General features: G+C 32.1%; 4 protein-coding genes across 4 annotated transcripts; 3 read left to right on the top strand and 1 right to left on the bottom strand.

The window, feature by feature from the left end:
- The first annotated feature begins 4,183 nt into the window (after positions 1 to 4,183).
- On the top strand, positions 4,184 to 7,300 carry LOC122603948 (pentatricopeptide repeat-containing protein At3g49170, chloroplastic-like). Its single transcript, XM_043776818.1, has one exon. It carries the CDS (start codon positions 4,184 to 4,186, stop codon positions 6,992 to 6,994), a length of 2,811 nt encoding a protein of 936 aa, XP_043632753.1. The 3' UTR covers positions 6,995 to 7,300.
- Positions 7,301 to 7,435: 135 nt separating this feature from the next.
- Positions 7,436 to 9,456, bottom strand: LOC122603958 (chaperonin-like RbcX protein 2, chloroplastic). Its single transcript, XM_043776829.1, has 5 exons — positions 8,968 to 9,456; positions 8,168 to 8,259; positions 8,011 to 8,068; positions 7,792 to 7,857; positions 7,436 to 7,710 (listed from the first exon to the last, which is right to left on the bottom strand). Exons 1-5 carry the CDS (start codon positions 9,253 to 9,255, stop codon positions 7,588 to 7,590), a joined length of 627 nt encoding a protein of 208 aa, XP_043632764.1. The 5' UTR covers positions 9,256 to 9,456; the 3' UTR covers positions 7,436 to 7,587.
- A 1,752-nt stretch (positions 9,457 to 11,208) lies between these two features.
- Positions 11,209 to 14,890, top strand: LOC122585649 (heterogeneous nuclear ribonucleoprotein F-like). The gene is made up of 3 exons (XM_043757780.1): positions 11,209 to 11,247; positions 11,845 to 12,603; positions 14,340 to 14,890. Exons 1-3 carry the CDS (start codon positions 11,234 to 11,236, stop codon positions 14,641 to 14,643), a joined length of 1,077 nt encoding a protein of 358 aa, XP_043613715.1. The 5' UTR covers positions 11,209 to 11,233; the 3' UTR covers positions 14,644 to 14,890.
- Positions 14,891 to 21,352: 6,462 nt separating this feature from the next.
- LOC122584260 (cyclin-dependent protein kinase inhibitor SMR13) lies at positions 21,353 to 22,831 on the top strand. Its single transcript, XM_043756476.1, has one exon. The coding sequence runs from the start codon at positions 21,913 to 21,915 to the stop codon at positions 22,369 to 22,371; it is 459 nt and encodes a 152-aa protein (XP_043612411.1). The 5' UTR covers positions 21,353 to 21,912; the 3' UTR covers positions 22,372 to 22,831.

The raw sequence follows: 22,831 nt of genomic DNA, 5'->3' as shown, positions 1-22,831 counted from the left end.
TTAGAACCTTGTTATATACATATTGATATATATATAGGTAGATAATGTTATTTATTTTAGATACGTAGGCTATCATCTAGATACACACAATAACAACTTCTAATCTTTTGGTATGGTATATTAATATAAGCTAAAATCATTAATTCTTTTATATATAAAAAAATTTACCTTGTTATATATATATTATTTTAGATACGTAATCTATCATCTAGATACACACAATGACAACTTCTAATCTTTTGGTATGGTATATTAATATCAGCTGAAGTCATTAATCCGACTATTCATATGCAGATAATAGGAATATTGAAAACACCTACTTCTTTTTATCAAATTCATTGAAACCATAATAATTGTAACACATTGGAACCGTTAATTTTGCTAATATTAATATATATATATATATAGAATAATAATAATTAGATTAAACCTTGCATGAGCATGGGTATTAGTACTAGTATTGTATATAATACCTTCAATGAAATATTTTACAATATAAATTTCTCAACTTTTAAAATAATTACACTATCACATTTAAAATTATTTACTTTTATATTCACCACCATCGCCGTACCCACCATCGTCCCCCCTGCTGCCCCACCATCATCACCACCACCACCTCCGTCGCCGCCATTACTACGCCTACCGCCGTCATATTGCCCGGACATAAGTCTAGTTAACATTATTAACAATATATATATATATGATAACACTCCGGTGAGAACAATTTTAAAATAAGAACGGTGAGAACACTTAAAAACATCGTTTTGATGCATTAAATGTTCATAAAACTAACATAGTCAAAAACTAATTATCATTATTTAAGTGTTTAACAACACATTGAGCCGTCAAAATCGAAAAAAATCAAGTTTTTTGTTGAATGCATCATTTTGAAGAATATGCATTCAAGATGGATACACAAAAAAAAACCTTGATTTTCTTGATTTTGACATGCCAATGTGTTGTTAAACACTTAAATAATGATAATTAGTTATACACTATATTAGTTTTATGGACTTTTTATAATGCATCAAAATGTAGTTTTTAAGTGTTCTTATTTGTTATTATTTTAATTTAGTTCTCATTTAATGATCACCTATATATATATACGAGCATGGTACCCGTGCAATGCAGCGGTTAGTCAGCGATGACGGTGATGGCCACATCTATTGGTGTAGGTAAAAGTATTTGATTTAAAGGGGTCAATAGAGATATTTCTAATATGATGGACTAATGGTGTAATACTGTAATTTAATATTAAGGGTTGATGGTGATTTAATTCATTAAGGGTATTTTGGTCAATTCGCATGTCCCATTTATATAAACTTTCAACATAAGGTTTATAATTTTTATATAGTAATATATATATATGTATTATAAAAAATTACCATACATGTTTTGTCAGTGTATTTGGTGCTATATTTATAGGAATAGAGGATCAATTTATTCTATTTTATTTCTATTTACATTTACTGTTATGTTGACCTCTTAATAATGATGTAAAATATTTTTTAGGTAATAATATATTTGTAATAAAGGTAATTCTTAAGGTTTATGATTGTATTTAAATATGTAGAGACGGTGCTAGAAAAAAATCTTCAAGGGGCAAAATTAAAAAATTTATGAAATATAAATCTAAAAGAGGCAAAATGTTGAAAACCTATAGAATTTTTTTTAAAATCTGAAAAATTTAAAAATAAATAACAAAATCTAAATTTTGAACGGGCATTAGTCCCCCTTGACCTCTTTAGGCACGCCTCTGGATATGTGATTAGTTATCGCGTATTACACGAGTCATAAATCTAGTTTTAAATATAGCTTAGATATTTCCAAACATATTGATAGTACATTAATTAATTTTACTAAAGTGGGTGTTTAATCAAAGTATTAATAATTGATTTTATTTAAAGGTTGATTAGTTATGGGAAAGGGCATCAATCACCTTTTTTGTTGAATGAATTGAAATATCAAAGTGGAGGATGTGAATTGAATCATTTAGGCGTGAGAAAGTAGTAGAAGCCTAGATAACTAACTAACTCTAAGGTGTTGATGCTATTTGAAGGTACTCGTTTCGATAGTGATGTCGTGACCGATTATTTACGTAAGTTTCTGGTAAAATTTTCACACTACTGATAACTTTCATTTTTAGGCCTTTCATATTGTTTGTTTTTTCACCTAATTCCTCTCCACTTATTTTATTCCCACATCATTTTTAATATATTTAATTGCTTTCAGTCAAGTTTTTTCTCCAAGTCAAACATAAATGCTGAAAATCTTGAAGAGTTTGTAATGACATTTAGTTTATTATCTGTAATCACTATAAGTTCGAGTTTAAAATTATCGTAACATATATATATATGAGGAGTTTTGTAACTTAAAAAACCTTATTTGGTTTATAAGTTGAGTTTGAACATCATATCCAACAACTACGTTAATTTGTTTGTTTTGTTTATCTTTAACTTGTTAATCGAATATAAAATATTTGTTTAATTATTTTGAAAACATTCGAGCAAATGCACCTATAGTACGTTCTACTATTATTTTGTCATCGACATTAATCATTGATTAAAGATTACCATTAAACTTTATATTACATCTTTTATAAAGAAAAGTACGTATTTACTTTTTAATAGCCTAAAAAGAATCATTATGTCTTTTTGAAGAAAACAATGTAACTTTTAATTCCAGTTTGCAGTCAAAAGATTGATTGTTACAATTTACTTTCGAGTGGTCGGAATTATGTTTTAATCATGTTGCAAAAGTTATTTATATAGCACACTGAGAAATATAACGTCAATCAATGGGGACAATCGATTCTAGAAAATAAGAGAAAAACATTGACCATGTGTGAAAATAAATATTCACATTTTTGTCCTTTTTTACATTTATATAGAGAATGCATTATATTTCGTCTATTGGTTCATATCTAATAATCTATATGTTGTCTCTTTATACACTTATAGAGAATGTATTATACTTTGTCATTGAGTAATGATACATTATGACATATTAGTAGCTCTACAAAGTTGGTTTCATATAGATATGGTCAAAGATTAACATTTACAGAAAAGTTGTATTAAACCAGATCATTTTTGTCTTTCCAAATACACTAAAGTCCAAAACACAATAGTAAGATAATGACCTGAAATACTTTCTTTCCAACAGCACCAAGAATGAACGTTAACGTAGGTACATGCATAATACCCTAGTAGTTTTATGTTATCTCATTTTTTTCTTCTCTCATTTCATAAAGGAAATATCTGGGAGACTGGGAATGGATACATAATTTATGCTGGGCCGGATTTTGAAGTGTGCTGAGTGGGCATCTGCATAAAGCCCACGACTCACAAGGGCCTTTGTTTTTACGCCAATATCCAATATGTATGCATGTTTGGCCCATTCAACTCGATTACTCGAAATTTCGAATGACACTTCATTTCTTTAATTTCGAATTTTCGATTAGCAGTTAACAAATATACAGTAAAGTTTGACCGTAAAGTATTCTCCAACTAAAATCCAGATTAATAAAACTTTTTTTTTTTTTAATTAGTTGTTAACATTCAAAACATCACACTGATATTCAATTATACAGTATGCAGAACTCGAACAACGCATACTTGAGATGAAACTCACTATTATACTCATCAATTGTCTTGGAGAATTGAATCAACACTAACCATAGATTTCTCCTTTATTCATTTTATTACATGAAAAATAGAAGTCACATAACTAAATTATTCCAATGCCGTCACCACTTAGGTGGGTTGGTAGGAGCCCTTGCCTCTTGAATTATAGACCAAGATTCAATCTTTGACAATTATGTAATTTAGTATTATATAGTGTAATTTAATAAGAAACTGTTCAGTGCCGTCTTCTGTGGATTTTTAGTCCCAATACCTCGACGTTGTATGTAGATGTTAAGTTGTAGGCAAACCTTACTTCTAGTTAAGTAGAGAAACTGCTTCCATGTTCTACCTAAATGGTAAAAAAGGTCCTTCAACCCTTCCATAGGATGAAGATCGAACCCATAAATTCTGTCTATAGAATTCTAAGATGTTTATTTAGTAAGATATGATATTTGCCGTTAAAAAAATAATAATAATAAATTATTCCAATGATTGTTTATGTAATATTAAATGTATTATTATTTTAATGACCCGCCACATAACTATATTTCAAAAATATGGAGGCTCCTCTATCTCTAACTCTCAAAAAACCTCCTTTTCTTACACCCACACAACAAACCCATGATTCCAAACACTGGAATTCAGTAATCAAACACCACACCAAGCTTAAAGACGATCGCGCTATACTCGATACATATACCCAGATGGAATGTTTGGGCGTTTTGCCTGATAATGCCACATTGCCATTAGTACTCAAGGCGTGTGGCCGGTTACATGCCACTGAGAAAGGCAAGAAGATACACAATGATGTTTCTAATGCAGGTTTTGTTGCTGATATTCGTGTTCAAACCGCTCTTGTGAATTTTTACTCGAAATGTGGGATGCTGGAGAATGCACTTAAGGTGTTTGATGAAATGACTGACAGAGATGTCGTTTCTTGGAACGCTATGATTTCTGGGTGTGTTAGTTGTTCTGAGTTCGGAAGAGCTATGGGTTTGTTTTATTGGATGCAAAAGGGGGGCTTGAAAGCGAATTCAGTTACTGTGGTTGAGTTGCTTAAGGCGTGTGGGGAGTTAATGGAATTCAGATTTGGGAAAGAGATACACGGGTATTGCTTGAGGCATGGTTTGTTTGATTCGAATCATCATGTGGGTTCATCATTAATGGGGTTTTACTTAAAATTTGATTCGTCATTAGCGCGTCTTGTTTTTGAGATGTTGGATCCAAGAAACACGATAAGCTGGAATACTATGATTAGTGGGTATGTTAACAATGGGGATTGCGTGAAAGCTCTTCAGCTTTTCATTTTGATGGTCATTGATGGAGTTGAATGTGATTCCGTCACATTGTTAGTTGTCATACAGGCCTGTGCTGGGTTTAGAAATCTTGAAGTGGGTATGCAAGTTCATCAGGTGGTTATCAAGTATGGTTATAGCGATATGCATATAATTAACGCGTTGATGAATATGTATAGTAAGTTTGCAGATTTTAGATCGTTCTACGAGCTATTTAGGTCGAAACCATTAAGAGATGTTGTTTTATGGAATTCTATTTTATCTTGTTGTATAGAAAATGGTTTCATTGAGGACTCGTTGAACCTATTAACCAAGATGCAGTTGGAAGGTGTTCAAATGACTGAACGGACTATAGTCATTATGCTGCCTGTATGTGCTCAGCTTTCTGATGGTTTGGCATATGGTAAAGGCTTACATGCATATGCTTATAAGATTGGCAAGGAAAGAAACACACATATTGAAAATAGTTTGGTGAATATGTACTCATTGCTAAACAATATTGAAGATGCAACAAGAGTTTTCATACAAATAGAAGACTTGAATATAATTTCGTACAATGTTTTCATCTCTGCTTTGACCCACAATAAATTAAAGGTTCAAGCTTGTGAAGTTTTTATCCAAATGCTAGAAGATGTTAAACCGAATCCTCAAACGCTGACTTCAATTCTTGCTATATTGGATACTGGAGATTTTTATAACTTCGGCAGATCCATCCATGCGTATGTGATGAAATGTGGAATCCATATTGATGCATCTTTGAACACTGCATTGACAGAAATGTATATAAATTGCAATGATGAAGACACTGGTAGGCGCTTATTTCAGAATTATCCTGATAAAGATTTGATCTCGTGGAACTCGTTAATATCCACTTATATTAAGAACAATCAGCAGGAAAAAGCTTTGCTCCTTTTCCACTACATGATCTCAATGATAAGACCGAACTTTGTCACTATCATAAGCATTCTCGCATTATATACTCATCTATCTAATCTTCCTCAAGGTAGATGCTTACATGCTTATACGTTAAGAAGGTTTTCATCATTGAATCTTGATTTATCGCTCGCGAATGCCTTCATAACTATGTATGCAAGGTGTGGTAGTTTGGATTATGCTGAAAAAATCTTTAACATTCTACCAGAAAAAGATATAGTCTGTTGGAATGCCATGATTGCTGGTTATGGAATGCATGGGCGTGGGAACGATGCAATGTTGACTTTCTCAAAAATGGTCAAAGAAGGGATTAAACCAACTCAAGTAACATTTGTTTCTGCTTTATCTGCTTGTAGCCATTCGGGAATGATACATAAAGGTTTACATCTATTTCATTCCATGGTTAAAGATTTTCGAATAACTCCAGAACTTGTACATTTTTCTTGTTTGGTTGATCTTCTTGCTCGTGGTGGGTTCTTAAGTGAAGCCAAAAGTGTTATCGACACAATGCCTATGGCAGCTGATGCGTCTATTTGGCGAGCTCTAATTGGTGCCTGTAGAATCTATTCCAATATCCACATGGCTAAAAGTGCTTTTGAAAAGCTTATTGAACTAGAACCAACAAATGCTGGAAATTACGTGTTACTATCCAACATTTATGCTGCTGCAGGTCTCTGGTCTGAGGTAAAAAACCTGAGATTGATTGTTGAAAAAAGGAATTTGAAGAAGCCAGCTGGTAGAAGTTGGATTGTTATCAAAAGCAAACTTCATTTCTTTGCAGCAGGAGACAAATCACACCCACAATCTGAACCTATATATAAAAAGTTGACTCTTATGTTGACTTCTGTTAAGGAAATGGGGTATGTTCCAGATTTGAGTTGGGTTCTTCATGATGAAGATGATGAGAGAAAATTGGCAAGGCTTTCAAGCCACAGTGAGAAACTAGCTATTGCTTTTGGATTGATTAGTGTGAGTGGTTGTTCACCAATCTTGATTACCAAGAATTTAAGGATTTGTGGTGATTGCCATGAATTTTGTAAATATGTTTCAAAACTTTCAAGACGGTCTATAATTATCAGGGATGCTAGTCGCTTTCACCACTTTGTAGATGGATCCTGCTCTTGTAAGGACTACTGGTGAGATAAAACTGATGGACTTTAGATTGTATGTAATATGTATATATACGGTCCACCGGTCACCATGTATTTACATTGCCTAAATATTGAATACAATAGGTCATGCTAGCTTTTATGGAAATTACATTAGTTATCAAGCTGAACATTTTTTAATGGGGAAGCTCAAGATGTATGGGAAACACCGTACTTGGCTGAGCTAATAATCTTTGTGGTAGATTAGCCGAAAAATTAAGTTTTAATCAAACACTAGTAATGGGCACACCATATGTAATCTCTTCAGGCTATTAAGCGCAATAAGTTTCAAAGTGAAGAGAGGCACTTGGTATTATACATCGCAAAACCTTTCTTTCCTCTCCAGTTTTGCCCATTAAACTATATTTCACAAATGTAGAGAGTGGAATTGGAACCTCAGGTGGATCGCTCCTAATTCAAAGATTAATCTAAGTATATGAAATACTTAAAATCATAAAACCAAACTAAAAATGACTATATGTACAATGTCAGATGCACATCAAGAGATTTGCCTATAGTTCTTCCTTAGTAACCACATCATCTACCTAGATAAGATTGAAATAGCAACTGTAAAACTTTAAATTTTCAGACATAAGGATCCCAGTTTGCATCATCGGATGGCCATATCACCGTCTCCATAAGCCGCTCACGCATCAATTCCAAGTTCTGATCCGATAGATCTTTGTACATTTCCGCGTGATCCACTTTCTATTACACAAAATCACTAGCAATTACAAAATTGCAAAGGTCAAAAACATTAGACGACAACAGTAATTACTTGTTCAATACCTTAATCCATTTTCCGTAGAGGTGAAGACGCGTCACCATTACTCTTTCCGCAAGGTCATGTTTTTCCTGTCACGAATTGAAAGCCTTAAGTCTTCTTTATTATGTTACTAAATGAAAGCTAAACGCACAGGCTGTAAACTGTATCATATTGATTCATTTTACTGCTATTTCCATAAAACCTTGTTTATTTCAAGCGATTGTTTCATTTTGAGCATATACCTTTTGGAGGATACGTAGAAAGCGCTTTCCATCGCTAGGCTTGTTTATCACCACGAAACTGTTGTCATACGTCAGGAACATGATAAAAACATCAGAAAACTAACTTCCATAAACTACCAACAACTTAAGAAATAGAAGAAGATGAAAGTAAGCTTACTCATATAGCCAACGATATTCGGTTGGGTTCATCTCATAGAGTTGATTCATAACAGTCCTCACTGCTTTGTAAGTGAAAAGATTATAGAGTTGCTGCAAGAACAAAAGCATTGGAGTCGTTAAAGCAAAAAAAATAGTTTGATATGAATGTATATGTTCCAGAGCTCTGTTAACTTGTGCTTGTTGAATCAAATCAATAAAGCTATATATAAAAAAAAAACTAAAAGGGGGTGTATTTTGAAAGATTATATGACATTGAGTCATTGATTATTGCAGGTTGCAGAAGACAATGTGTTTTTGTCATTCTCATCAGGTCAGGTATACATTGCGCTAATTAGATGTTAGATGTGTGTGTATTGGCATATTATTAATTAACCACCACCAAAGTGGCCTAGTCACCAAGAGTCATGCTTACTCACAAGAGGTTTAATTTAGATTCAAATCCAACCCAAAAAAAGAACCTGCCTATTGCCAACTATATGTCCTTGTAACTTGTAAGCATCAAATATGCAAAAGCCAACACCCTGTGAACTCATATAAAGAGTGAATGTGTCTTGGGCTTAGAATTGTATAAAATTTTTGACTTCCTATGAAGCATCAATTCCTGTATACTAAAGATTTTGTGCTAACAAACTTGGATCCTTTGTATAGACTCAAAATATGAACGAAAAAGAAACTATATGCAAAATATCGTTGAAATTGATTCACAACTTCAAAAACGATAAAAAGGCATAATATAGACAGAAACCTGTCCGCATAAAATGAAAAGGTATGGCAAAAGATATAGCAAATGATCCTTACTGCTTGAACATCACGGAAGTTGTCTTCATATTGTCCACCAAGTTCATTGACAATCACAAGACTTTTGGTTTTCCTATGCTTCTTGGAAGAAGGTGTGTTTGCATTAAACTTTGAGTGAATAAAAGAACTTCTTAATTCCAATGAACCGGGACGAAACAAGCGCTCTTTACCATTGGCCTTATACTCACCTTTTGTGTGATTCATACAAGTTTTTGATGTCAATGATTCCAAACATAACCATGGTGAAGTATGTGAATCCACAACTAATGAACCCACCATAGACACCATCCTTCAATGAACTCACCACCCAATACAAAGTTTGAACTCTTTAGCCCAAATCTTTAAAAACAATAATTTTTATGAAAAAACAAGAGACACCCAGATGAAAACTCTAAGTAATATTATGTGGCTGTCTATTAAAAATGAAAAATGATGATTAAAAATCAAGATTTATGAATTTGGATGAAGAAATGGGTGGGTACAGAGAAAAAAAAAAAAAAAAAGTATGCTAAGAGAAACACTAGTTTTTGTATGGAATTTGTGGGAAGTAAAAGTAAAGACCATGAATAAATATGAGGTCCTAAATGTTCCAACCAATTAGGATTCTTTTTTTCGAAATGCTTAAATCATCAAATCAAACCAGAGGACAACTTTGTTTTCGACTTCTAGTATAAACGTGGATGGTGAGTGTGTAGTTTGTACAAGTGTAGGGTCTCTATTCAATTGTATAGCATGTGGAGTGTTTTAACTTCTAAATTTGCAATTAGAACATGTTTCTTGTGGAAAAAGGCTACCAAACTTCTGTTTAGGTTAACTACTCGTACCACCTTCAAATTTGCTTTTCGAAGTAGATAACCATTTACAATATGACTACATATAACTAAGTAGGGTACTTCAAATGGATTCAATAACTTGCGCTTAATATGAATTAGACAAACAAAAAATCAAACCGTACATTTGATTCTAAAATTTTTGTTAATAATAACTTTAAGTAATGATACATTGATACTAATATATTATTACATGTATAGAATGAAGTAAGTATTATGAGTTTTACATTATGTTCTCAAGTTTAGTTTATAAAAAAAGAGAAAAGATTGGAGGTGAAAGTTTCTTCCTTTCAAATCACTTCAAATATAGGAAGAAAATATTATTAAATAAATTAACTAAATTATTCTTTCAAATCCTCTCATTTTACTTTTTTTTTCTATCAATAAAATAAACTCAAGAACACAACTCATTTTATAATCCTTTATATTTTTTAAAAAAACTCAAAAACATATCATAAGTGATGCTCAATTTATGTCCCGTTACCAAACTTTTATTTGATGTGTACAATGTAACAATCACTATTTGTCTTTATAATCATAACGTTTTGTTAGCAATAGAAAAATCAAATTGAATTTATTTATATTTTTAAAAATCTTTTCTATTTAAGAACTAAGACAATAATATTGGTAAAGAAAATATAAAACTTTTAATAGAAGATTGAAAACAGTTTAAACTAGAAATAAACACCCACGTGTTGCCGCGGAGCTTTTATAGTAACGTCGTGGACAATGATTCATTAAGCTTAAACACGTTGCCGCAGATTATATTACACACCTTACGGCGAGACTCAAGTAGATTATCTTTTCAGATGACAATGTTTTGGTACAAATTTGATAAAGTCACCAACAAACATTTATTTGACATTGTAACAATAAAGCATTTTATTGATAGGCTAAAATGTAAAAGATAAAACCTTTAGGGGGTTAAAAGGTAAAGATGTAAAAGTTGATGGGCTAAACTGTAAAAGGAAAAAACTTTGGGGGTTAAAAAGTAAAGAGAAAACTTTAAGGAGTTAAAATATAAAGTAGTTAAAAGGTGATGGGTTTAAATGTAAAAGGTAAAATCTTTAGGGATTAAAAGGTAAAAGAGTTCAAAGTTGCATGTATGTGTAGTTGTATCATGTGCATAGAAACTTGTAAAAAACCAGTAGGCTTTTAGTGTATATATATAAATATAAATAGGGAAGAAAAAAAAACATAATCTGAAACTTAAGTGACCAATGGCCCATTTACTCTCTTCAGCCCAATGGATTACAAATAACCCAAACACATACTATTCTTGCACGACGTCGTTTGTGACAACTTTTCTCAAACAAAATTTCTATCAATACATAGCAAATCCTTGACGGTTTTTTTTGTTTCTCGAACTCGAAGCATTATAAACCCTAAAAAACTAAAAAAGGGGGGGATTTCTGCTGCCAAAAAGAAAAACATAAATGTTCTACAGAGGGTAACTCTCCTAATTTATTCATTATCTTTCACTTCTTTTTTTATATATAATTTTTACAGATCAATGATTACTTACACACACACACAACAGCTACGACGATTTATATTTGATGGTTTTTTAATACTTGATTTACATTAACCTAGAATTAGATCAAAAAACAATTAAGATATTAGACATCTGTTGCAATAAACAATGATTAAAAAAGTAAATTTGTGATGTTACTTATTAAACCTAGTAAATTTTATGTTTATTTATTTATTTTTTTTGGTTATAATTATTTTGTTTAACTACAAAAAAACTTAAATAGGAATGCCCTAATTTTGCAGTTGCTTACATAAACATTTTCTTAACGGATAATTATTCGAATGCTAACAGAAAATTGAAACATTTTCATAAGAAGTATGAGGTTTAGATAGATTGATTAGCATTGTTAAAGAATGTTACATGAGCAATACTTGTATTACAATGCTAACTAATATGCATACCTGAAGGTGGTTTTTCCTCGGTTAAGATGTTTCGACTTTTAAGACGACATTGAATTATATGCTGGTTTTATGGTACACTGGCATGATTGTTGTGTTTGTTTTTTTTCAAAAGGAAATATGTGGATGCTGGGGATGGCCGTGAAATGGGTCTAAAAAGACAACGGGTAATTGATCAGGGTCCATCATATTATGGGGCTCCTCCAGCTTCGAATTTTTTGTACAGCCCGCCGGCTTACTCTTATGTAAACCAACCTCCTGCTTTCCCTGTTGTAAGACTGCGGGGGCTACCTTTTGACTGTACGGAAAACGAAATTGTTGATTTTTTCCATGACCTTGACGTAGTCGATGTGTTGTTTGTCCATCGGCATGGGAAATTTGTAGGTGAAGGATATTGTGTTTTTGGGTATGCCTTTCAAGTTGAATATGCACTTCGAAAAAACCGACAGAATATTGGGAAACGATATGTTGAAGTTTTTAGAAGCAGTAGGCAGGAATATTATAAGTCTATAGCTATTGAGGTTTCTGATTCGCGTAGGCCCCGTTCCCGGTCCCCTCGTCGCAGACCACGGGCTCTCGATGCTGCAAAGGTAAATGCAGACCATACTGGAGTCCTTCGTTTACGGGGTTTGCCGTTTTCTGCTAATCGGGATGAAATTGTGGAGTTTTTTAAGGGTTCGTATCTAGGAGAAAATTCAGTTTATTTTATGGTTAATTCAGAGGGCAGGGTGACTGGGGAGGCATATGTGAAATTTGAAAGTGCTGAAGATGCAAAAGCAGCCATGATGGAGGACGGAACGTGCCTTGGGAATCGCTATATCGAGCTATTTCCGGCATCCCTTGAGGAGTGGGAGGAAGCAGTTTCTAGGGGCAGGTGAGCTTTTTGTTTTGTTTATCTTGATTTGCTTTTAAATACATGTGGCTCTTTTTTGTTGATGAATAGAGGTGGCAATATCGACACATGCTTATGAAATCTCAGATGTGTCAAATGGGTTGAGTAAAAATAGGCTTGGGTTGGTAACTACTAAAGTGTATAAAGGTCATACAACACTATATACACCTTTATTCAAGGATCTGGGTTATGATTTTCTTTTATTATATTTAACTCTACTTATATATTGTAGATTTTATAAAAGTGGGTATACTAGTGTTTTTGGGACATCCCTGCCTTGTTCTTGAAGTGACTCTTTTACCATCTATTCGACCCACCTATCTTGCCACCTTTAGTAAGGTTATATAAGATGGTTCATTTTTGCATCCATGTTTGAAGGGCAAGATTAGGTGATCAAAATAATTTAATATCACGTTTACATGTGATTGCAATTTGCATGACTTTTGAGTTATGACTTCCCTTACGTGTATAATAACTGAAAATCAAAACTTTTCAAAATATAATCTTCTCATCATTCTGTATGTTGCATCTATTTATAGATTTGATCGTTAACGGTAATGGATGGGCAATTAGGTATCGGTTTTCTGCTATATAACTTATGAGCACTCTTACAGTCTTACAGACTTAAAAGCTAAATAGTTAATGATGAGGGGTTGACGAGTCAGAAATAGAATCTGTATCTGACAGAAAGTTATTAATATGAGGTTTTTCATTCTTGTGACTGATTAAGACCAAAAATATAGTTTTGCTTGCATAAGTTATGATATCTACTTGACCATATAAATGATTAAAAAGGAAAATCGTGGGAGACGGAATGTAGATCAAGAAGGTTAAGGGAGTGAGTGGGTGAGGGTGTGAAATTCCTGTGATCGATTTACCTAGATTGAAAACCAGAGTGAGAATAGTAAAAGGAATAGAGAAGGTGGCTAATGGTGGGAACACCGAGGGATGGGAGTGATTGATTGGCAAACTACATAAGCATATGTAAATCATGTATTTCCAAGACGATTATTATATAAAAAGTGCACCATTGGAGAAATGGCGATAAGCATGATGTTTTCAATGTGACTACTGTACCACTACCATCAGATACCAAGCTTTGTAATACCGAGTCTTCTAGAATTAGATCAGATGGTATATTCAAGATATTGGAATAGCATCAACTCTATTACTAAGCTTTACAGGTGATTTTCTCTAGTGCTGGAGGCTAAAACCTGAAGGTGCCTAGTCTGGGATGTTAAGGTCTGAGTATTAAACTGATGTAAATGTCTGAGTATGTGTATCTGTCTGTTCTGACTATATAAAGGTAAAAAAGTACTATTGAAATCATATAGTTTAGCTTGAAAAAAATGATATTCTATTCCCAGTTGTATTCACATCGAAGACTCAAAGTCAATGTACAAAGGAACTTAAGCTGAACTGTTTCATGATATTAATGATAGTAACATGTCATCTAAGCTTTTTTAACTGAAAGGAATTCATACTCTAAATACCTAGTAAATCCACAACCTAAGCTCAAGCTGCATCCTTTGAGGTTCTTTCCCCCCCCCCCCCCCCCCCCCCCCCCCCCCCCCCCCTTAATTATTCAAGAACATTTAGGTCTTATGATGTTATGTTAAATTGGAAGACTTGTATCCATTAGGTCCAATATATATCTAAATGTAATGCTAAATATCATTTTTGTTGCAAGATCTAATGACTAATTTTTTGATTAACAGGCCAAATGTGCCAAAACCTCCTGATGAAGATACAACAGTTGTGCGCATGAGAGGATTACCATATTCAGCTGGAAAAGATGATATACTTGAATTCTTCAACGAATTCACATTGACTGAAGACTCGGTTCATCTAATATTTAATCCAGAAGGAAGAGCAACAGGAGAAGCGTTTGTGATATTTGCAAATGTGGAAGACTCAAGAGCTGCATTGGCCAAAGATCGGATGACACTTGGCAGTCGCTACATAGAACTGTTCATGTCATCACATGAGGAATTGAAAGATCCAGTTACAAGGCCTAAATAGTTTGTATTGTGTTGTTCCATCTAATCTTTTGTTTGGACGTTAGTTGTACTGTAATGAATAATGTTTGGACTATTTTCATGGGTATGATGCCGAAATCTGGTTGTTATTTCAAAACATGTGATCACTGGTATTGAAAAGAAAACTTCTTAGGCGGGCGTTGATTGTGAGAAGCCAATATCAGTTTATGTGTACATTTTTATTCTATTGTGAGAAGCCAATATCAGTTTATGTGGCTGCATTTTTATTCTATTTTGTGTTAAATCAATATTCATTTGAATCCTATCTCTATGTTAGTTCATCTTCTATTTTCACCCCGGATTCCTGTAATGATGATTCACATATAAGCTAAATCTATTTCAAGAAAAACTGTAGTTTTTGAAAATTTAGCTCGAAAAGCATTTATCAGTGTAAGGATTTTGTCCTTAATTATTCTTTTAGGGCTTAATCAAACAAATCATCGTCTCTTTGAATTATATAGAAGACAAATATAAAACTTAGTGTTAAAATAAAACAAAAAAATATTAGTTTTTCTAAAAATCATCATGTATTACGAAATTCATCGTGCATTAATGCATATATTGGTGCTTTGTGCATCTATTGGGAGGTTTTCCTAAAGCAAAACAAACAAAAAGCAACAGGGGATGATATCAATTAATCCAATTCGTAAGGTCTTAAACCTTGGGAAAATGCATTGATGTTTGAATCTCACTTCCTACATTACATTTGTAGGGGGTAGGGGGAGGGGGGGGGGGGTCGAGTGTCTTGTGTTTCATCCCAGACATGCGTGGTTCAAGCTCCGCATACTGTCCAATTGGACATCACAGTGGTGTGTCGAATACTAACTACTAACCATTAACTACCAACTCGCTGTTAAAAAAAAAAAAAAAAAAAAAAAAAAACGTTTTTAACATGTATCTTAATTAGTATTGGGTATCAATTAATTCCATTATCCAATTTTCTTGTCTTGAAAGAATATGGAAGTCTTCATTTTAGTTTTAGTTAGCAAAATTGTTATTGTCAGTTGTAAGTTGTAACCCTTACCTCTGATATCCTTTAAAACCCGCACAAACAGATCGATCAACATGCATTAACAAACAATAAGCAAAATGTCCATAATAGGAGACAATGTCCAAAATAGACTAACCGTGCAAAATGTCTTTATAAACGAGTTGCTTATTATATTTCTCGCTTCTTGTATAACAAAGGAATAATCATGCCAAGATGTCAAAATCCTTGCAAAGCAAATAATTGACGGTTACTCTTTTTAAATTTGATTAACAGTTGGCTTTACTCGATGTGTTTTTAAAGAGTTATTAAATGTGATCTATATATCACCAAGTTTTTGTCGTACACCATCAATCATGCGTAACAATGTTGTACAGTACCATAACACCCTTATGCATATTAGTTAGCGGTATACGGTTAAAATTAGGTGGTGTTTAGATAGTTATTATAGTTATTACTTTCTCAATTGTCAACGTAAGTGGTAACTTTTATAACCAATCCGAATATTTATTTATCAGGGTTGTTATTTAAATAATCGTAATTACAAGTTATATTCTAAATTTGAATTGAAGTTGTAGATGCCAAGGTTTTCGCTCAAAACAATGTTTCGGGTTAATAAAGAAGACACCAAAAACAAATCCCAAAAAATTCAAGTGCATATGCACGTGTGTGTTAAAATATATAAGATTTGGGGGTATCCTAGGCGTTTTACGTTTCCTATACTTATATTTATATAAAAACTCCCGCTTGTTAAAAAAGAGGTGATGTTATACCATTTTTGTTTCTGGCTATTTTATCATCACTTATTATATTTAGTTTTACAAATTGTAGATTAGCATACATACATGGGGTAATCGCAGTTCGCAGGGGCCGACCATTTCATGACAAATATTTTGAGCACTTGTAAAAGGATGTATGTAATTTTTCTTATCAATATATTATAACTTGATATGAAGATAGTGAATCGACTAACACAATGATACACGTAAAATAAGAGTACATGTTGCGTTAACAAAGTATAAAAAGACATTTCATAATATTTTATAGGAAAAAATTAAGATTTATTTGTTTCAAATAAAAGATTATGAATTTTAAATAAGCATTAAGTGAGATTTTTTTTTGTCAAATTTTCATCATAAATAAAAGAAAAAACTTTTTAAAAAATGTATGATCATGACATATCATAATCTTTCTAAAAATACTTTTGAAAAACAATTATTCTTTATTATATATAAAGATTAGTTACCGTGTATCACAACTCTAGATTGGTGTGTCTTATAGTTTTAATAAAGATGAATGACTAGTATAAATTCATCGTGATTTGAGTCGAAAAATAAAATTGGTTATATAATAAAACAAAAATAGTAATACTTAGGGTTGTAAACGAACTGAACAGTTCACGAATAGTTCATGAACCGTTCGGCGGGAAGTTCGTTCGTGTTCGTGCGTTTAGATAAATGAACGAACATGAACAAAGCTCTCGTTCGTTTATTTACGTTCGTGAACAGTCGATAATCTGTTCGTGAACGTTCATTTGTTTATGTTCATGAACCATCGTTCGTGAACAATAGTTTGTTTATGTTCGTGAACATTTGTTCGTTATGTTCATTTACAAATATAAATATTTTTTTCATGTAATATATATATATATATATATATATATATATTATTAATACCTAACTATTTAACAAAAAGTTTAAATAAAAATACCTAAATTATAAATATTTCGTTCGTTTGTGTTCGTTTATTAGTGTTCGTTCTTGTTCGTGAACAGTCGTTCATGAATACAAACGAACGAACATGAACAAGTCATTTCGTTCGTTAATTTTTCGTGAACCGTTCGTTAAGTTAAACGAACGAACATGAACAAGGTCTCGTTCGGTTCGTTTATAGCCCTAGTAATATTTCGTGTTAATCCTTACTTCAAAATTCATATAAATTATTTTTTTTACATGGAACGAGAGTACAAAACTCTAGCCATGCCCCCCTTGAATTAAAAACTGAAAACATATGTTAAAATAGTTTATTTTATTGTAATATATATTGGTGGATGATTATATCACATAAGGACATAAGATTAAGTGTGGAACACTCACATATTAATTTTTTAATTTATATAATTCATAGGGCAAGTATTTATTCATTAAATAAAAAATATTAAAAAATTAGTATATGAGAGGTTCACATCTAAACTTAGGTGCTGAACAACCTTATATTCATTTTTTTTATACGAGCATAGTGTCTGCGCGTTGCGGTGGCTCAAAGGTAAGGACAATATAAAAGGGAGGCAGTGGTGGAGACCGAGGGAGGCAGTGGAGAAAAAGGGCAGAGACGGAGGGTGATCGAAGGTCGATGAGAGTGTGTAATAGATTAGAGATGATGGACTATATGATGCACCGAAACTCCAAACAGGTAGGCGTATCCGTTTCTAAAACTCCATGGAAACGATTCTGCGTACGAAACACGTATAAAACCTTTCCTTGAATTTTCTATAGTTACCAAAACATTTCTTTGAAGTTTCCATATTTTTTCTAATTTATATCAAGGTTTTAATGGACTTTTTCTATTCCCCAAACCCAAACAGGCTATATTATATACATTTTGATCAACATTAAATTTTTTCTGTACCAAAACCAATTATTAAACACTAAACATTCAATGAGTAATCACTGATCAAGCATATATTATACAGTTATATATACAATTATACATACTCTCTCAAGTCTCAAGTCTATCTCTCTCTATAAAAATCGATATAATTTATATTTGTATATTATTTTATTGTCATTCCCGTATCTTGGATTTTATTGTTTTGCCGTTCCCCGTTCCCGTATCCTTTTGCCGTACCCATTTCGGTGCTACATAGGAATGGAAAAAATGAGGATATATAAGGGTTTTATGTTTTAAGTAGGGGTATTTGAGAAGAAAAAATATGTTTAATCTCTTAATTCTAATTCTTTTTCTAAGGGATTATAATTATAAATATAGATATATTAGTTGCCTCTTTACTTAATAAATTAATAACAAATTGCATTTTTGGTCTCTGTGTTATCATACCATTTGCAATTTTGATACAAACATGTGAAAAGTGGTGAAACGTATCCCTGTGACATCACACATGTTGCAATTTTGGTCCAAAACTAACGTGCCGTTAGAATTCAGCCGTTAATGCCCCATGTGCGTCTCACGCGCGGGGTAGTTGAGTCATTTACACCTTCCCATCCATATATATACCAGAAACCACCCCCAAGTTCACTTCAATTGGGATTTCTTCCCAAAACATTTATCTCTTTGAATAACTCCGGCCAGGCACCACCTCTACCGCCGGAGCGGTATCCGATTCTGCCACCACTAAACCACCTCCACGTTGCTACATGACCACCGGACCACCTCTTCTTTCTCCTTTCTTTTGCATAATCACCGATCACGGCTATGAGAAAAGGTATATATATAGATTTGGTAATTTTCATACAAAAAGATTAGATAAATTTTTTTTTTCTATTTACTTGGAGATTCTTTTTGGATGAAAGTAATTGCTTATAATAATGGATGTGTTGTTTTTGGATTTGATTGTGAAAGTAATTGGTTGTAATCATCGATATGTTCTGTTTAGTTATGGATAAAGACATAATGTGTATATATATATATGGGTGTGATGGTGTAAATGACTCAATTACCCCTCACGTGAGACGCACATGGGGGCATTACGGCTGAATTGTAGCGGCACATTAGTTTTGGACTAAAATTGCAACATGTGTGATATCACAGAGATACGTTTCGCCATTTTTCACATGTTTGTATCAAAGATGTAAATGATGTGATAACATAGGGACCAAAAATGCAATTCGTTTATTAATTTATCTCAAACAATAATTAAATGTAGTATTATAAGTCAAAGGACAATGTGTCCGAAGTGAGGGCAGAGGTATCCAATAATTTCGAATTTGTCCATCCATGTGATCCTAAAATCAAACACTAGACATAGTTAATTTGAGCAGAGAAAAATTATTAGTGTTGATTTTATTGTAATTTATTTTTGGTAAAAATCGGCATTTAAAGCAGACAGATTGCAGACTTGTCATCAGATACTCCAAATTTAACCAAAATATTCTTTCAAAAATATATTATGACTGATTTTTACTAGTTGTCCCTTTCCCTATATCAGACTAAATACATTTCATTTGCAATGACATATCTTGTCGTTAGATCATATAATAAATACGGATGAGATTGTGCATGTCTTTTTGTGCATATAGAAAATCTTATAAATCCTATTATTTTTGTTTCTATTTATATATTGGATATTATGAAGATTGCATCAATCTTTTCTTTTATCTAATATTTCATTTCATTCTAATCTTAGTTGATTTTTGAAATAATTTAAGTTAAAGATTACATCTTAAACTAAATACGATATCGTATAATTTTAAAAGTAGTTATATTTAATTTATTGATTTGGTATCAAAAAGTGAGAATCACACAGCATGATTTGGACTGCTGGAAAAACTTCAACTTTGCTAATATGGTCTTGTGATTTATGTTTTGCTATCTGGTGCACTGGTTGTATAGTGAATGTTTCCTACTTTCTTTCGTGGTGTTTTTGTAATTTTCAAATAACAACTTGCTAATTTCAGTAATTTTTAAATGGGGATAACAAGTATGCTGTTAGAAGCAACATACTTTCATGATTTTATAAGGAGGGATGATTTTGTATTTACACATTGTGATTTTCAGGGGGAAGGGGGAATTGTGAGGGGGAATAAAGGAGGATATATGCTTCTATCAGCATATTTGTTTTTCTCTTTTTAAATATATGTAACCAAAAGATATATAACTATTTACAAAAATTAATTGATTAGAAAAATAATTGTTGAGATTCTTGATAAAATAAAAAAAAATACAGTTGAGATATATATATGGGGGTCAGTCAAAATGAGAACACTCATAAATTAAGAAGAAGACTTAAAAACATCATTTTGATGCATTAAAAGTCCATAAAAACTAACATAGTGTATAACCAATTATTATTATTTAAATGTTTAACACCACATTGATTTGTCAAAATCGAAAAAATTATTAAATTAAATAATCAGCTATTAATATTAAATAATGTTTCAAATAAGTATTGAGTTTATTAACATAAGAACTAATTTAAAAAATTAAAAGATATATTTATTTGTGTATTATTAGGTTTTTTAATAGTAAATTTAATTAATATCATTATATAAGTGAATTAACTTAATAAAAATAAAAATATCAATTCTAAGTAATTAGAACATTTTTATGATAATAGAAATTATACTGATGGCCGACCTTTCAAAAAGAAGAAAAAAAAGGAATTTCTATACTGATGAGAAAACAAAGAAAATAATAATAATAATAATCCCCTCCTTAATTAATCAAAATTTTATTTTATCTAAGTATAACAAAATAATAACAGCCCGGCCAAAGAAATGCAATAGCAACCCTTTAATTTGAAGAGTCCACCTTTTTGAATTTACAATTTGAATTTGTATAAAACATTTGACCAGAAAAGATAACAATAGACTAAAATAAGAAAAAGCTACAACACAAATACAAAGAGATATATACAAAGAGAGAAATAGCAGGAATTCCGGGTAGCGGGCAGGCCGCACGTCCCAAGTCCCTATCCACTATATATACCTACTCCCTCCCGCACAAGCAGCCCCCTTCTCTCTCTCTCTCTCTCTCTCCCTATCTCTCTATCTTCTACTACGAGTACTATATATAATCCTAATTTCTATCTCTATATATCTAGCTAGGGTTTTCAATTGCTCTATGTATCTAGACTCCTTTTTCTGTTTACGCGTAAAATCTTCTCCTTTCTTAGACTTCCTCGTTTCCGTCTTTCTCGTACCTACTTCAACAGCTAGCAGATTTAGAACACCACCGAATCTTTGTTTTTCTTAATTATTCCAAGCTAGATTCTATCTTTTTCTAACTTCCTTCTTTCTTGTTTACTTGTTTTTTCTATATAAACCGAAACAACTACAAAAGTATCTGTTTTTGTGGGCTTTCAAAAGCACTACACTTACATCACTTTTTTCAGTCAAAGAATTTTATTTTCAATCCATCACACAAAATTCCCTTTTTTTTTTTTGAAATGGTTGTCTTACTTACTTCCCTTTTTATCCATTTTTAGGAAAAAGGATTTCCATTTGGCCGGCCATTTATATATATACCTTATTAGTTTATTATAATTATTATACCTCGAAATATATAATCATCATTTTCTTTTAATTAATGGCTCCTAGAAAGAATGCAAGAAAACCTATTAAGAAGAAGAAGAAAAACCATCCTGTTGTTGTTGAAAAGAAACAAGAGATGATGATGATGATGATCACTAATAATAATAATAATAATAATAATAATAATAATAATAATTTATCTTCATCACCAGTTAAGTTATTTTCTGATGATTCGATGAAGAAGAAGAATAAGAACATGGAGAATAATAATGATGATCATGAGAATAGTATTAGCATTGGATGTACAACACCTAAAGCGCAAAAGTACAAGATACCCAAGATTCTAACATGTCCACCAGCACCAAAGAAGAGGAGGCCTACTAGTGTTTCATCAAGTTGCACATTGAGTAGAAGAACACAGCAAATATCTTTCTTTGATCCGCCAGATTTAGAGCTTTTCTTTGCTTCTCATTTGGCATCTATCTATAATCGTGTTCATACTCATGTAAGATAATGATCATCATATTTTCTCTTTAATTAGCAATTAAGTTTAATAACTAGCTAGTAGTTCTCTTTTATTTAAGTAGTAGTTATGATGATGATGATGATCATATAGTTTTTTGTTATTTTAATAGTTTGGGCTTTTCTCCTCTGATTAATGTGACCCTATTTAATCAGAATCTCTTTTCATAGAGATAAATTAATTAATAGAGGGAGATATATAGATTGAAGTAGTAGTGTGTGAAAATTTGGGGAACTAGTGTGTGGTTTTTATTTGAAGAAAAGGTGCCTCAACTTCTTTGGAGTTTTATTTTTGATGGAGTTTTTTTGTGTGGTAGGGTATGATCATTATCAAGTTATGCTATAGCTAGCTAGCTAATTGATGTATTGCTAACTTTTTCCAGTTTGAGCATCATGAGTGCAGTATTGTATGGTTTTGAATTATATTATAAATATTTTGGGGATTGAATGAA

This window comes from Erigeron canadensis, chromosome 1, assembly GCF_010389155.1.
Source record: "Erigeron canadensis isolate Cc75 chromosome 1, C_canadensis_v1, whole genome shotgun sequence".
Taxonomy (NCBI): Eukaryota; Viridiplantae; Streptophyta; class Magnoliopsida; order Asterales; family Asteraceae; genus Erigeron; species Erigeron canadensis.
This window is presented reverse-complemented; position numbering and strand designations above follow the sequence as displayed.